The sequence below is a fragment of the Crocuta crocuta genome, unplaced genomic scaffold (assembly GCF_008692635.1).
Source record: "Crocuta crocuta isolate KB4526 unplaced genomic scaffold, BGI_CrCroc_1.0 scaffold221, whole genome shotgun sequence".
NCBI lineage: Eukaryota > Metazoa > Chordata > Mammalia > Carnivora > Hyaenidae > Crocuta > Crocuta crocuta.
Genome location: NW_027528610.1, coordinates 1,267,379 through 1,279,547, shown reverse-complemented (window position 1 = coordinate 1,279,547; position 12,169 = coordinate 1,267,379). Strand labels below are relative to the sequence as shown.

Sequence of the window (12,169 nt, the reverse complement as noted above, 5' to 3'; positions counted from 1 at the left end):
CTTCTGCACCACAGCCTCTCTCTGTTTCCAGAACCTTCCACTGTTTGCAGAGGGGATCCAGGCCAGCATCTCTGCACCACCTGCCCGCCTCTGTTTCCAGAAGATTCCCTGTTTACAAAGCACTCCCAGCAGCATATCCCCTCTGCACCACCGCCTCCATCTGTTTCCAGAACCTTCCACTGTTTGCAGACCGGATCCACACCAGCACCTCTGCACCCGTTGCCCGCCTCTGTTTCCAGAAGATTCCTTGTTTACAAAGCACTCCCAGGAGCATATCTCTTCTGCACCACAGCCTCTCTCTGTTTCCAGAACCTTCCACTGTTTCCAACAGAGACCCACGACCAGCCCCAGCCCCCGGGGACCACGACTGGGCTCCCGCGCCTGAGACCGGCCGGGCCTGGACCGCTCACGTGCAGGGCGTCACCTGCACCCCGCTGGTCTCTGCGAGCACCTGCCTGAGCTCGTGCCGTGACTAGATGGACGATTGTGCATTTCCACGCGCAGGCCTTGCGCACACACTCACACGCGGNGCTGCACCCGACCGCCCCTCCCCAACCGTTTTCTGAAGGAAAACATCAGCCCCGGGCGAGCTCCGAAAATAAGAAAAGAATGAAAGAGAAAAGAAAACCCAACCACGATTATCATCTGAAGCCTTGGCACCATTCAGACTATTAGCAGCAGAGTCATAAGCCCTTGGGTGTCATCACCGCCCGCGCCTCCGTCACGTGTCCCCTCCGCCTCATGTGACGTCGCCCGGTCTCTTCCCAACCCCCGTCCCTGGAGCTGCGCCCCTTGGGGACGTTTATCTGACTTTTCCTCGCGTAGGTTTTACCGATGTCTCCTGGAGCCGGGTTAATGGGAACCAGGCCTTCGGGGCCACCTGCCCGCGGGTGAGCGCTCCGGGGCCTTCAGTCTATAGGGCCCGCTCTGGGCATGCAGAAGGCCCCATGGGGAATGCTGTTGGGAAGAAGTCAGCGGGGACACCCAGGGAATAGGTCTTACGCCCTCCGGGCAACTTCGTAAGGTCCTCCTTTACTCTCTGCACTCGCATTCTCTAAAAATATATGTGTAGGGGCCTGGGTGGCTCAGTCGGTCAAGCATCCGACTTCGGCTCAGGTCACGATCTCACAGTTCATGGGTTTGATCCCTGCATCAGGCTCTGCATCAGGCTCTGGGCGGACAGCTCAGAGCCTGGAGCTGCTTCGGATTCTCTGTCTCCCTCTCTCACTGACCCTCCCCTGCTCACGCTGTCTCTGTCTCTCTATCTCTCAGAAATAAATAAAACATTTAAAAAAGAAAAAGAAAAAAAAAAGACCTTGGAGCCTCCAGAAAATGTACTGAATTGGCATCTCAGACCGTGAAGCGGGAAGATGAAAACATCCCGGGTGGGTTATTTTTCTGTGTCAGCGTGACTGGGCTACGGCGCCCGGATGTCTGGTCAAACACTGGGCTCAGGGCCACCGGGAAAGTGTTCTGTCCATGGGATTAATATCTACAATCACAGGCGGGGAAAGCACATCACCTGTGGGAATGTGGGTGGGCCTTCTCCGATCAGTTGAAGGCGAGGTTTCCCAGACAAGATGGGATTCGGACTCAACACGGCAAGGTGGCAGCTTGGTGAGTTTCTAGCCTTCCCCGTGGATTTTGGGCTTCCCAACCCCACCATGTTGTGGGGCAATTCCTTAATATGAGTCTGAATCTATAGACTGAAGACGGTGATGATAGATTGGTAGATAGCTAGAGATGATAGATATGATACACAGATATAATAGAGAAATGGACGGATGGATGCATAAATGATAGGTAGACAAATGATAGAAGGATGGATGGACAGGTAGAGCGTAGAAGGAAAGATACATACATACATGGGGAAGCAGGTACATAGATGGAGAGAGACAGATATATGGTGGGTGGAAGGATGGAGAGATAATAGATAATGGATGCAAAGATAATGGACAGATAGCTATCTACTTATCTACATAGATAATGGATAACTGGATGCACAGATTGGTAAATAAATAAATGATGGATATAGATGGATGGATGATAGGTATTGGATAATGTATAGATGTATACACAGATGAATAAATACATAAATGATGGATGGATGGATGGATAGATGGATATATAAATTGGATGGATGATGGATAGGTGGATAGATAGATAGATAGATAGATAGATAGATAGATAGATAGATAGATAGATAGATAGATGATAGAGTTAAAATAGATAGATGATGGATGGATAGATGGATATATAAATTGGATGGATGATGGATAGGTGGATGGACAGAGGGTAGATAGTTTAGATAATTGATTGATGGATGGATAGGGTAGATAGATAGATAGATGATAGATAGATAGATAGATAGATGATAGAGTTAAAATAGATAGATGATGGATGGATAGATAGATAGACAGAATGGATGGATAGATGATGTATAGATCAGTGAACAGGTAGATAAATAAATGATGGATAGATGGATGGATAGATACATACATACATATATACAATACATACATACATACAATGGATGGATAGATGATGGATAGATAAATGAACAGGTACATAAATAATGATGGATAGGCAGACAGATAGATAAATAACTGATGGATACATAGATAGGAGACGTCTATGCAGACAGACAGCAGACAGATGATATTCAGACAGACAGACAGACAGACGGAGTCTGCTAACATGGGCTTTCTAACACCAGCACCGGCAAGATTGGGGCTGGGGGACCCTCTGGTGGGTGGGGCAGACCCCGGACAGCTTCTGTGGGCTCCCCCGTGTGGGGACAGCCACCCCCATGCACCGCTGAGACCACCAAGCATGAGTGCAGAGATTCCCCGCGTCCCCCCGGGTCGAAGCCGCCCCCAGCTGAGAATGGCCGGCGGTCACATGTCTCCCTACGGATGTGACCTGCGGGCTGGCACGCTGGGTGACGGTGCAGCACCCCAGGGGCCACCCCAGAGCAGCCTCCTCCTGTTGCCACGGATCCACGCGGCTCCGCCCCGGGTAAACCAGATGGCCCGGTGCTCAGGGCTCGCCCGTCCAGCACTTCTGAACCCGCAGGTGTCCAGCCGCACCCACATACCAAACGAGCATCTCGCAGGGGCGGGCCCTGGCGTCATGCCTTCAACCAGGTCCCTCCCTGGTCCGTCTGCACACCCAACACCGAGAACCACCACCGCCCTGGATAGCCCGGCCGGGCGACAACACCCAGCCTTCGATGACCCACTTCTGGCTTGGCCTTCACGCCCACAGATTCACCAGGTTCAAGGCCCGTCGGGAGCCACGCAGAAAGAGGCAGAGACCCGACAGCCTCTCGATGGCTTCTGGGGCGTGGCCCGGCGTGGCCTGGCCTCCCTGTCACACACCACGGTTTCCGGAAGCAAAGCCAACGTGGAGGCACCTGAATGCAGCCCCAGATACGGTACACGTTCAGAGTGGACGCATTTTCGCAGGGAACTCGCGAGTGTTTTCCAGACGTTTCCTCTTCTCTCAACAGGGCAGGACACCTCGCCGGCCTGGGCAACCTCATCCCTGCGTCTGCGTCTCCTCTCTCTTCCTCGTCGCTCTGACGCAGCCGCGTCACTCTGCCTCGCGCCCCCAGCCTCGTGGGTCGGGGTTCGGGGGACGGGGCAATGGTGGCCCCTGCCTGCCCATCTTTTCTTGTTAATTACTTGTATTTATTTTTCTCACATTCGTTTATTTTTGAAGGACAGAGATACAGAACGTGAGCAGGGGAGGGGCGGAGAGAGAGGGAGACACAGAATGCCCACAAGAAACACAAAATGCCCGAAGACACGGACACCCGACTGCCAGCTCTGCCGACTGGCCGCTCCGAACGGACAGCATTTCCCAGGCTCCCCCCGACCCGGACGTCCCTCCTGGGAACGCGAACATTTACAGGACAGAAAGGGCTGTTTCAATCCCACATCTCGTGGGTTCGGGGCAGCCCCGGCCCAGCCCGGCCCGCTCAGCCACACCCCGATGCCCGGAACCATCTGGAACACGCACACGGGCAGCTTTGGGCGTAAACAATTCACATGATTTTTTCATTTGCGACGAGAAAGGATGGCATTCTTCCAGACACTGCAGAGTTTGGAGGCAGGCGTTTCCCTCAGTCAGAACCAAGTCCCGGAAAGCCGTCCCCACCCCCCCACGCCGAGTTCTAACTCTGCTTCGTCCCCCCTCACCCCCAAGGCCAACAGGCAGAACGAAGGCTTTCCATCAAGCAACAGACCCTGCACCCCTTCGGCCTGAAATCTTCGGGAAAACAGGCTGTCGGAGACGCAGCCATTCAGAACCCAGGTGCCCGTCAGCCCGGGCGCCCGGCCCTGTGTCCCCGACACCCTTCCCGTCTCTGTATTCCCGCCTGGCCAGTTCAAGCCACGGACCGCCTAGAAGTCTCTGGAAGACTCGGAAAGCAAGCCGACCTCCTGGCCCGCAGCCGCCCCGCTCTGCCTGGGGGCAAACCGTCCCTCACCTTGGACGCAGGTCACAAAGCCCAGCACGGTGACACACAGCAGCCCCCAGCGCCTCTCCATGGCTGTGACGGCAGCGAGCAGCCTCCGCAGAGGCCCTGCGGCTGGTGAGACCGGCCTCCCGGACTCCACCCTCAAGTGCTCACTTCCCGTTTCCCGGCTTGGAAGGGACACAGGCGATGTTTCAGGCAGAAAGTATGAGGCCGAGTGTGCAAACCCCCGGCGGGCGGCTAATGCGCCCCGTGGGACCAGCAAGTGCTTGCTCGCCGAGGACCCGCCCGGAGCCACCCTCCCCGAGCGGCACGCCCGCCTCCAACCTCAGCGTGGCCAGGCACCAATGGGCACCCACAGCTCTGGGTGCCCCTGCTGGGGGGCGGTGCTCCCCGCAGGCGTGGGAGGAGGTGCGAGCAGATCAAAGGCCCCAGCCCGGGCGCTCGAGGACGCTCCCCTCCCTCGGATGGAAACAAACATCCTGCTCGCACATGTGTTCTGAGCCAGGCCCGCGCAAGGTGCCAGGGACCGGGCGACACCTACCAAGAAGAGAGGACATAGGCAGCGAAGCCAGAGGCCGCAGGGGGACATCACACATGATGGGGACGCAGCCTGGGCCCTCTGGGGACCGGGCGGGGTCTGAACTCGGCGGGGGGGCACCAGGAAAGGTAAGGGGGCAGTAGGCTCCAAGCAACATAGGCGCCCACCTCGGTGGCTGAGTCGGTTGAGCGGCCGACTTCGGCTCAGGTCATGATCTCACGGATCGTGGGTTCGAGCCCCGAGACGCGCTCTGTGCTGACAGCTCAGAGCCTGGAGCCTGTTTCAGATTCTGTGTCTCCCTCTCTCTCTGCTCCTCCCCTGCTCATGCTCGGTCTCTCTTGCTCTCAAAAAATTAAATGTAAAAAAAAATATTGAGTAAAAAGCTTGTCATCCACAAGACGACGGGGTGCAGAGTACCTGCAAAGGAAGGGGTGCGGTAGACACTCAGCAGGAATCAGGAAGCCCACGGCCAATGTGGGCACACAACTCTAGGGGTGCTTTCCACACCCCCGAGTCTTACAGACGGAAGGTTTGCGTCCCCTCCACTTCATACGTTGCCACCGTATCTTCCGGTGCCATGGTATTTGCAGATGGCTTGGGAGGGCGGGTGTGGATAATTAGTTTCAGATAAGGTCCTGAGCACGGGGTCCCTGTGATAAGATCCGTGTCCTGAGAAGAACAGATACCCTATGTTCTCACTCAGATGTGGGCCTTGAGAACATTAACAGAAAGCCATGGGGGAGGGGAAGGACGAGAAAAGTTACAGAGAGGGATGGAGGTGAACTATAACTTGAGTCTTAAATACTGAGAACAAAGTGAGGGTGGATGGAGGTGGGGGAGAGGAGAAGGGGGTGATGGGCATGGAGGGGACCACTTGTTGCGATGAGCACTGGGTGTTATGTGGAAACCAACGCGACAATAAATTATATAAAAAAACAAGAAAGCAAATATACTTCTTTCAAAATGTTCACTCAATAATTGACATATAATATGAACTGTCCATAAATATGCATTATTTAAACAAAACTAAATGTGACTATATATATATTTAAATTTATTCTTTTTCTTTACTTCTTTTAATCTTTATTTTTGAGACAGAGAGAGATAGAGCACATGTGAGCAGGGGAGGGTCAGAGAGAGAGAGACACACACAGAATCCGAAGCAGCTCCAGGTTTTGGGCTGTGAGCCCAGACACGGGGTCGGACCCACGAACCGTGAGATCATGACCTCAGCCGAAGTCGGACGCTTAACCGACTGAGTCACCCAGACGCCCCTGCATTTATTTTTTGAGAGGGAGACAGAGCGAGTAGGGGAGGGGCAGAGACGGAGAACCCAAGTTGCTTAACTGACTGAACCACCCAGGCGCCCCTATTTACATTTATTCTTAAGACTTTCTCATTTAACACTTAATATTGTTCTTTAGGACACAATGAAATAAAACATAACATATATGTTTTAGCTTAAAGAAAAAAAAAAACGAAAACAAAGCAGGAGACGGCTGAGCCCAGAGCTCTGTTTCTCCACCACCTGAGGACGCAGGGAGCACACAGTGTCTACACCCCCAGGAGAAGCCCCAGGAGCAGCAGCCTGTCTGTGTCTGGATCTCAGACTTAAAAGCAGCTCTCGGGGCAGGGAGCTGGGCGTTCCCGTGGCCACGGCAAGGTGGGGTAAGGAGACGGATGCTGGGATTAGCCAGGGCCGGTCATTACCGCCGGGAAGCACTCTGCAGCCGCCAAGTGCTCGGCCCTGGCCCAGACCCGCGATACCACGCAAGATGGGTGCCCGGGGCCGGCCATTCACGCTCCGTCTGCCTTTGCACAATTTTCCCCTTTCCTTACTGCTTTACTTCCTTCCCCACAAACGGCAAAAAACGGAGGGACGCACATGACTGCACCGGGACTCGTTTTATGGAAACAGCACATTCTTTACGGCTTCTGTTTGGAGTCTGTCTGGAGAAGAAAAGACAACCTGGTGGCCAGTGAGGGTTCCCGTGTTTTTATTTATGTATTTATTTTTCAGAAAGAGAGAGACCTGAGCTGATGTCAGACACCTAACCGATCGCAGGGAACACGCACGCAGGGACAGGCAGACACACACCTGATGATGCAGAAGCCACCTTCATGTTCTCTGCACCCGGAACACCGAGAATCCGCGTCCAAGGAGCCTCTTCAGGAAGAAAAGCATCCATTCACTGGAGACAGAGGGAAAAAAAAAAAAAAGCAGAAATGATACAGACAACGTTCTGGTCGCCTCCGGCAACCAAACAGGAGAGGGGTCATCAGAGCCAAGAAAGCAGAGAACACGAAAATATCACAGGGACATTTAAAAAAATCCTTGAAAAACCCTTGAGTTGATAAGAACCAAAAAAAGCGAAATGGGGACTCTCTGCAAAAATAGAAAGAAGAAGATTCTGGGTCCACATTTGAGGAGACAGACAGAGACAGTGCAAGCAGGGGAGGGTCAGAGAGAGAGGGAGTCACAGAATCGGAAGCAGCTCCAGGCTCTGAGCTGTCAGCACAGAGCCCGACGCGGGGCCTGAACCCACAAACCATGAGATCATGACCTGAGCCAAAGTCAGACATTTAACAGACTGAGCCTCCCATAAGCCCCATAATCCGTCTTATTCCAAGTGACATCACCCCAAACACGTCTTCGGGGCGGGGGGTGGGGTGAAGGAAGGCCAGCGGCTCCTCAAATACCTGCGTGTCCCTCAGGACGGAGCAGAGGCCGCCTCAGACACAACGCACACCCAATGGACACACAACCAACCCAGGACGGGGTTGACTCGACACTTCATGATTTTTAGACTTTTGCCAGAGCCGTTTCATCAATGTCGGCGGGAAACAGAGAGACAAGAACACAGCAACCCACGGGGCGACTTTTATTTCCGAAAACATTTATTTTATTTCTTTTACATTTACTGCAAGGGATAACATGTACTTACGGCAGTTACAGAAAAGAGAGAAACGTGGGTCGTTAATAGGGCTGCAATTCCGTCCAGGTGTCTGTGAAGGTGTGAGTCTATCTACACACACACACACACACACACACACACACACACACACACACACTGTTTTCAAGACTCAAACTCCTACCAAAACTCACAGGTACAGAAAGCAGATGAATCACAGATGTGAAACATCCCATCAAGATCGTCTGCTGTAAATCCTTTTTCTATTTGGAGAGATTCTTCTAGCACTTTCTGCATTCAAGGCTTCTTTGGAGACCTGCCTCCCGGTCCATAACCTTGAACACAACACAGGCATCGACTTTGGACTCTCCTGGGCCCCCTTCTGAGTTCCGGACTTCAACACACGCTGACATTTAGCGCAAACTCCAGAAGTCGTATCAGCGTTCACATCAGCTTATTAAACTCTATCAATAGGCCCAGACCCTTCCTTTTCCTCATCTTCCCCTAAAACATCACTAAAATAGAAGCAAATACCTACTATGCTTTTTAGATGCTTGAAAACTTAACGATTTTCTACTGCAGTAAAAAGGAGGAAAAAAAGTATCAACCGAGAAGCAGGAAGCCATCGCCTCAGACACAACTGCCCACAGACTACGGCATGAAAAAAAAAATGTGAGAAGAGACTGAACAGGCACAAATCACAATTGCCGGCCCCTGTTTTCCCTCCAAACTACCGGAATCGTAAGATTTCACAGGAAGCAAGGAAAAAGTCCACACATATTGCCGGTGGCGTCTTCACATCAGGGAGCATGCACACAGCAAGGACAAACCCCGGCCCTACTGTGCGGGGGTAAGGGTTACATGGTCACAGCCAGTGATGAGCAGCAGGAATCTCGAATTATTGTTCCAGCTGGAAGGGAGGGTGCTAGCTCCCCGAGGAGGTCTCTGCACGGACCAAGTTTCTTCCCGGAACATGCTAAAAACCCCAGAAGGAGACAGCACCCCCCCACCCACANACACACACACACACACACACACACACACACACACACACACTGTTTTCAAGACTCAAACTCCTACCAAAACTCACAGGTACAGAAAGCAGATGAATCACAGATGTGAAACATCCCATCAAGATTGTCCGCTGTAAATCCTTTTTCTATTTGGAGAGATTCTTCTAGCACTTTCTGCATTCAAGGCCTCTTTGGAGACCTGCCTCCCGGTCCATAACCTTGAGCACAACACAGGCATCGACTTTGGACTCTCCTGGGCCCCCTTCTGAGTTCCGGACTTCAACACACGCTGACATTTAGCGCAAACTCCAGAAGTCGTATCAGCGTTCACATCAGCTTATTAAACTCTATCAATAGGCCCAGACCCTTCCTTTTCCTCATCTTCCCCTAAAACATCACTAAAATAGAAGCAAATACCTACTATGCTTTTTAGATGCTTGAAAACTTAACGATTTTCTACTGCAGTAAAAAGGAGGAAAAAAAGTATCAACCGAGAAGCAGGAAGCCATCGCCTCAGACACAACTGCCCACAGACTACGGCATGAAAAAAAAATGTGAGAAGAGACTGAACAGGCACAAATCACAATTACTGGCCCCTGTTTTCCCTCCAAAATACTGGAATCATAAGGTTTCACAGGAAACAAGGAAAAAGTCCGCACACGTTGCCCGTGGCGTCTTCACATCAGGGAGCATGCACACAGCAAGGACAAACCCCGGCCCTACTGTGCGCGGGTAAGGGTTACATGGTCACAGCCAGTGATGAGCAGCAGGAATCTCGAATTATTGTTCCAGCTGGAAGGGAGGGTGCTAGCTCCCCGAGGAGGTCTCTGCACGGACCAAGTTTCTTCCCGGAACATGCTAAAAACCCCAGAAGGAGACAGCACCCCCCCACCCACAGACCCCCACTGTACTTTGGGACAATGTGCACGTCCGGCACCGTGAGGTAGTTCTGGGGAACCCACCGCAGCCTCGAAATCTGGCCCAGAGCGTGATCAAGCCGCAGATGAGAGAGTCTTCCTGGGACCCAAGGCTAAGAAGGTAACGGAGCTGTCACACGAGGGACGCACGGGGACCTCGTGACACCCAGCCGCTCTCAAGGTGACCGCGGGACCCCAGGCCGTCACACCTGCACCGGTTCTGAAAGGGAAGATCCGGAACAGAGTCAGAGCCGGGAGCGACAAAACGTTCTCAATAAGAAATAAAAACAGAATTACCTGTAGAAAAGGATCATACACTTGGACATGTTAATACCGGACACGAATTTTTAAAAGGAGGGTAAATGGTGTTGTGAGCACCTGTTAACTGAGGCTGCAGGTGTTACTGTTTTTTGTTTTTCAATTGGGTAATACCTTCCTTGGGCCCTCGTGGCAATGTTGAGCGACCCCCGGCCTGGGAGGAGATAAATTTCTATCCAGCTCAGCACCAGAACGGGACCCTGGGACCACTTCTGGAAGCCCTTCATGTAGCCCTGCCTCATTCAGCACTGCCTGGTCTTTCTTTCAGGTTTTCAGCACTTTGTGATTGCTAAGGAGTTTACCAACGTTGTCCATCAATGTTTCTTTTCACTTACATTTTTTTTAAAGAATCGGCCAGTTTGCCATGTCGTGTGCACGCTTGCCTGTCTAAGGGACTGAGGGACTTGAGGTCCCTCGAGTGAACGGAACGTCACTGAAGCTCGGTCCTCTGTGGACCCGGTGACATGATCAGTGAACACTAAGTAACGGAACAAGTAAATGGGCATTTATGTGAGTCCAAAAGCGCAGGGAAGAGCTTCTAGGCAGGATAAACCAGGCAGGGGGCTCAGGCGCTTGACCTCTGACTTTGCAAGTCATGATCTCAGGGTCCGTGGGTTCAAGCCCCGCGTCTGGCTCTGTGCTGACACCTCAGAGCCTGCAGCTGCTTCAATTCTGTGTCTCCCCCTCTCCTGCCCCTAACTCTGTCTGTTTCTCAAAAATAAATAAACATTAAAAAAACTTTTTTTAAATCCACCTGCTCCAAACTCTCAAGTGGGGTGATGCTCAGGCTCGGGTTCCCCCCAGGCATTCAGGGGGAGCCCGGGGACGGCGATGCCTGCTGCACTCCCACCCGCCTGGATTTGGTCAGTACCCGGCATCCGCCGCCAGAGGGAAGCCCAGGGCTGTTTGGGGATTTTGGAAGCCCGTCCTGCAAGCTGGTTTTCACAGCCTCTGTAGGGACAGGAAGGAGGGGCGGGCGGACCCTCCCTGCAAACCCCAGACCCCTGTGGACGCGGGGTCTCTGGAACCAACCTGCAGATGCCCTGGGTGTTACCCTCAGAGCTCCTGTCTTTGCAACAGAGCCCTGTGTGTGTCCCCGGGGACAGGTCCTCAGGGACATTCAGTGACCGGCACCCACCACCTCTGCTCCCCACGCACCTGCACCAGCTGGCGTGGGATGCTTCAAACCCGGGACACTGACCCTCAGTGGAACCAGAAAACCACAGCTCACCTTCCCTCCCCTGTCCCCGGCCACTCGCATTTCCCTGGGGTCTGCACACCGCCCCCAAATGTAACAGGGATGCTCACAAGTTCGAGGTCGTGTGCAGGTTCCTCTGGGGCCCCCGTGGTCCCTCAAAAAGTCACAAGGCCACTTGCATTTCCATGGGGTCTGCACACCGCCCCCAAATGCAGCGGGGATGCTCACAAGTTCAAGGTCGTGTGCAGGTTCCTCTGGGGCCCCCGTGGTCCCTCAAAAAGTCACAAGGCCACTCGCATTTCCATGGGGTCTGCACACCGCCCCCAAATGCAACAGGGATGCTCACAAGTTCAAGGTCGTGTGCAGGTTCCTCTGAAGCCCCCTGGGTCCCTCAAAAAGTCACAAGGCCACTCGCATTTCCCTAGGGTCTGCACACCGCCCCCAAATGTAACAGGGAGGCTCACAAGGTCAAGGTCGTGTGCAGGTTCCTCTGAAGCCCCTGTGGGTCCCTCAAAAAGTCACTAGTGAACCCCTTCCTCAGGCCAGGGCTCCAGCCCAGATGTGGCCAGAAACATCCAGCCACGTGCCCGGCGCAGGAAGGAATGTTCCAGAGCGAGACACTTGCCATTGGTGCAGTAGCAACTGCCGCCCCTCCTCCACTGGAAATACCCGGCCACGCCCACCACAGTCACGACCAACACGGACACCACGGGAGACACGATTGTCACTATCATGTTACCTGCAGGGAGAGAGATCACTGGAGTCAGAGACCCCCCCCCCCCCCCCCCCC

The 12,169-nt window shown here is 53.2% G+C and overlaps 2 protein-coding genes across 2 annotated transcripts in view; both read right to left on the bottom strand.

Moving 5' to 3' along the window:
• LOC144223924 (glycoprotein Xg-like) overlaps positions 1-4,712 on the bottom strand; it is a 26,675-nt gene extending 21,963 nt beyond the window's left edge. The window contains exon 1 of the mRNA XM_077754716.1: positions 4,493-4,712. Coding sequence (XP_077610842.1) covers positions 4,493-4,553 — 61 coding nt within the window. The 5' untranslated portion in view covers positions 4,554-4,712. The remainder of the gene's footprint in view (positions 1-4,492) is intronic.
• A 4,244-nt stretch (positions 4,713-8,956) lies between these two features.
• Positions 8,957-12,169, bottom strand: part of LOC144223908 (uncharacterized) — a 15,011-nt gene continuing 11,798 nt past the window's right edge. Inside the window, exons 6-7 of the mRNA XM_077754695.1 lie at positions 12,005-12,118; positions 8,957-10,083 (exon numbers count right to left, since the gene is read on the bottom strand). Coding sequence (XP_077610821.1) covers positions 10,067-10,083; positions 12,005-12,118 — 131 coding nt within the window. The 3' untranslated portion in view covers positions 8,957-10,066. The remainder of the gene's footprint in view (positions 10,084-12,004; positions 12,119-12,169) is intronic.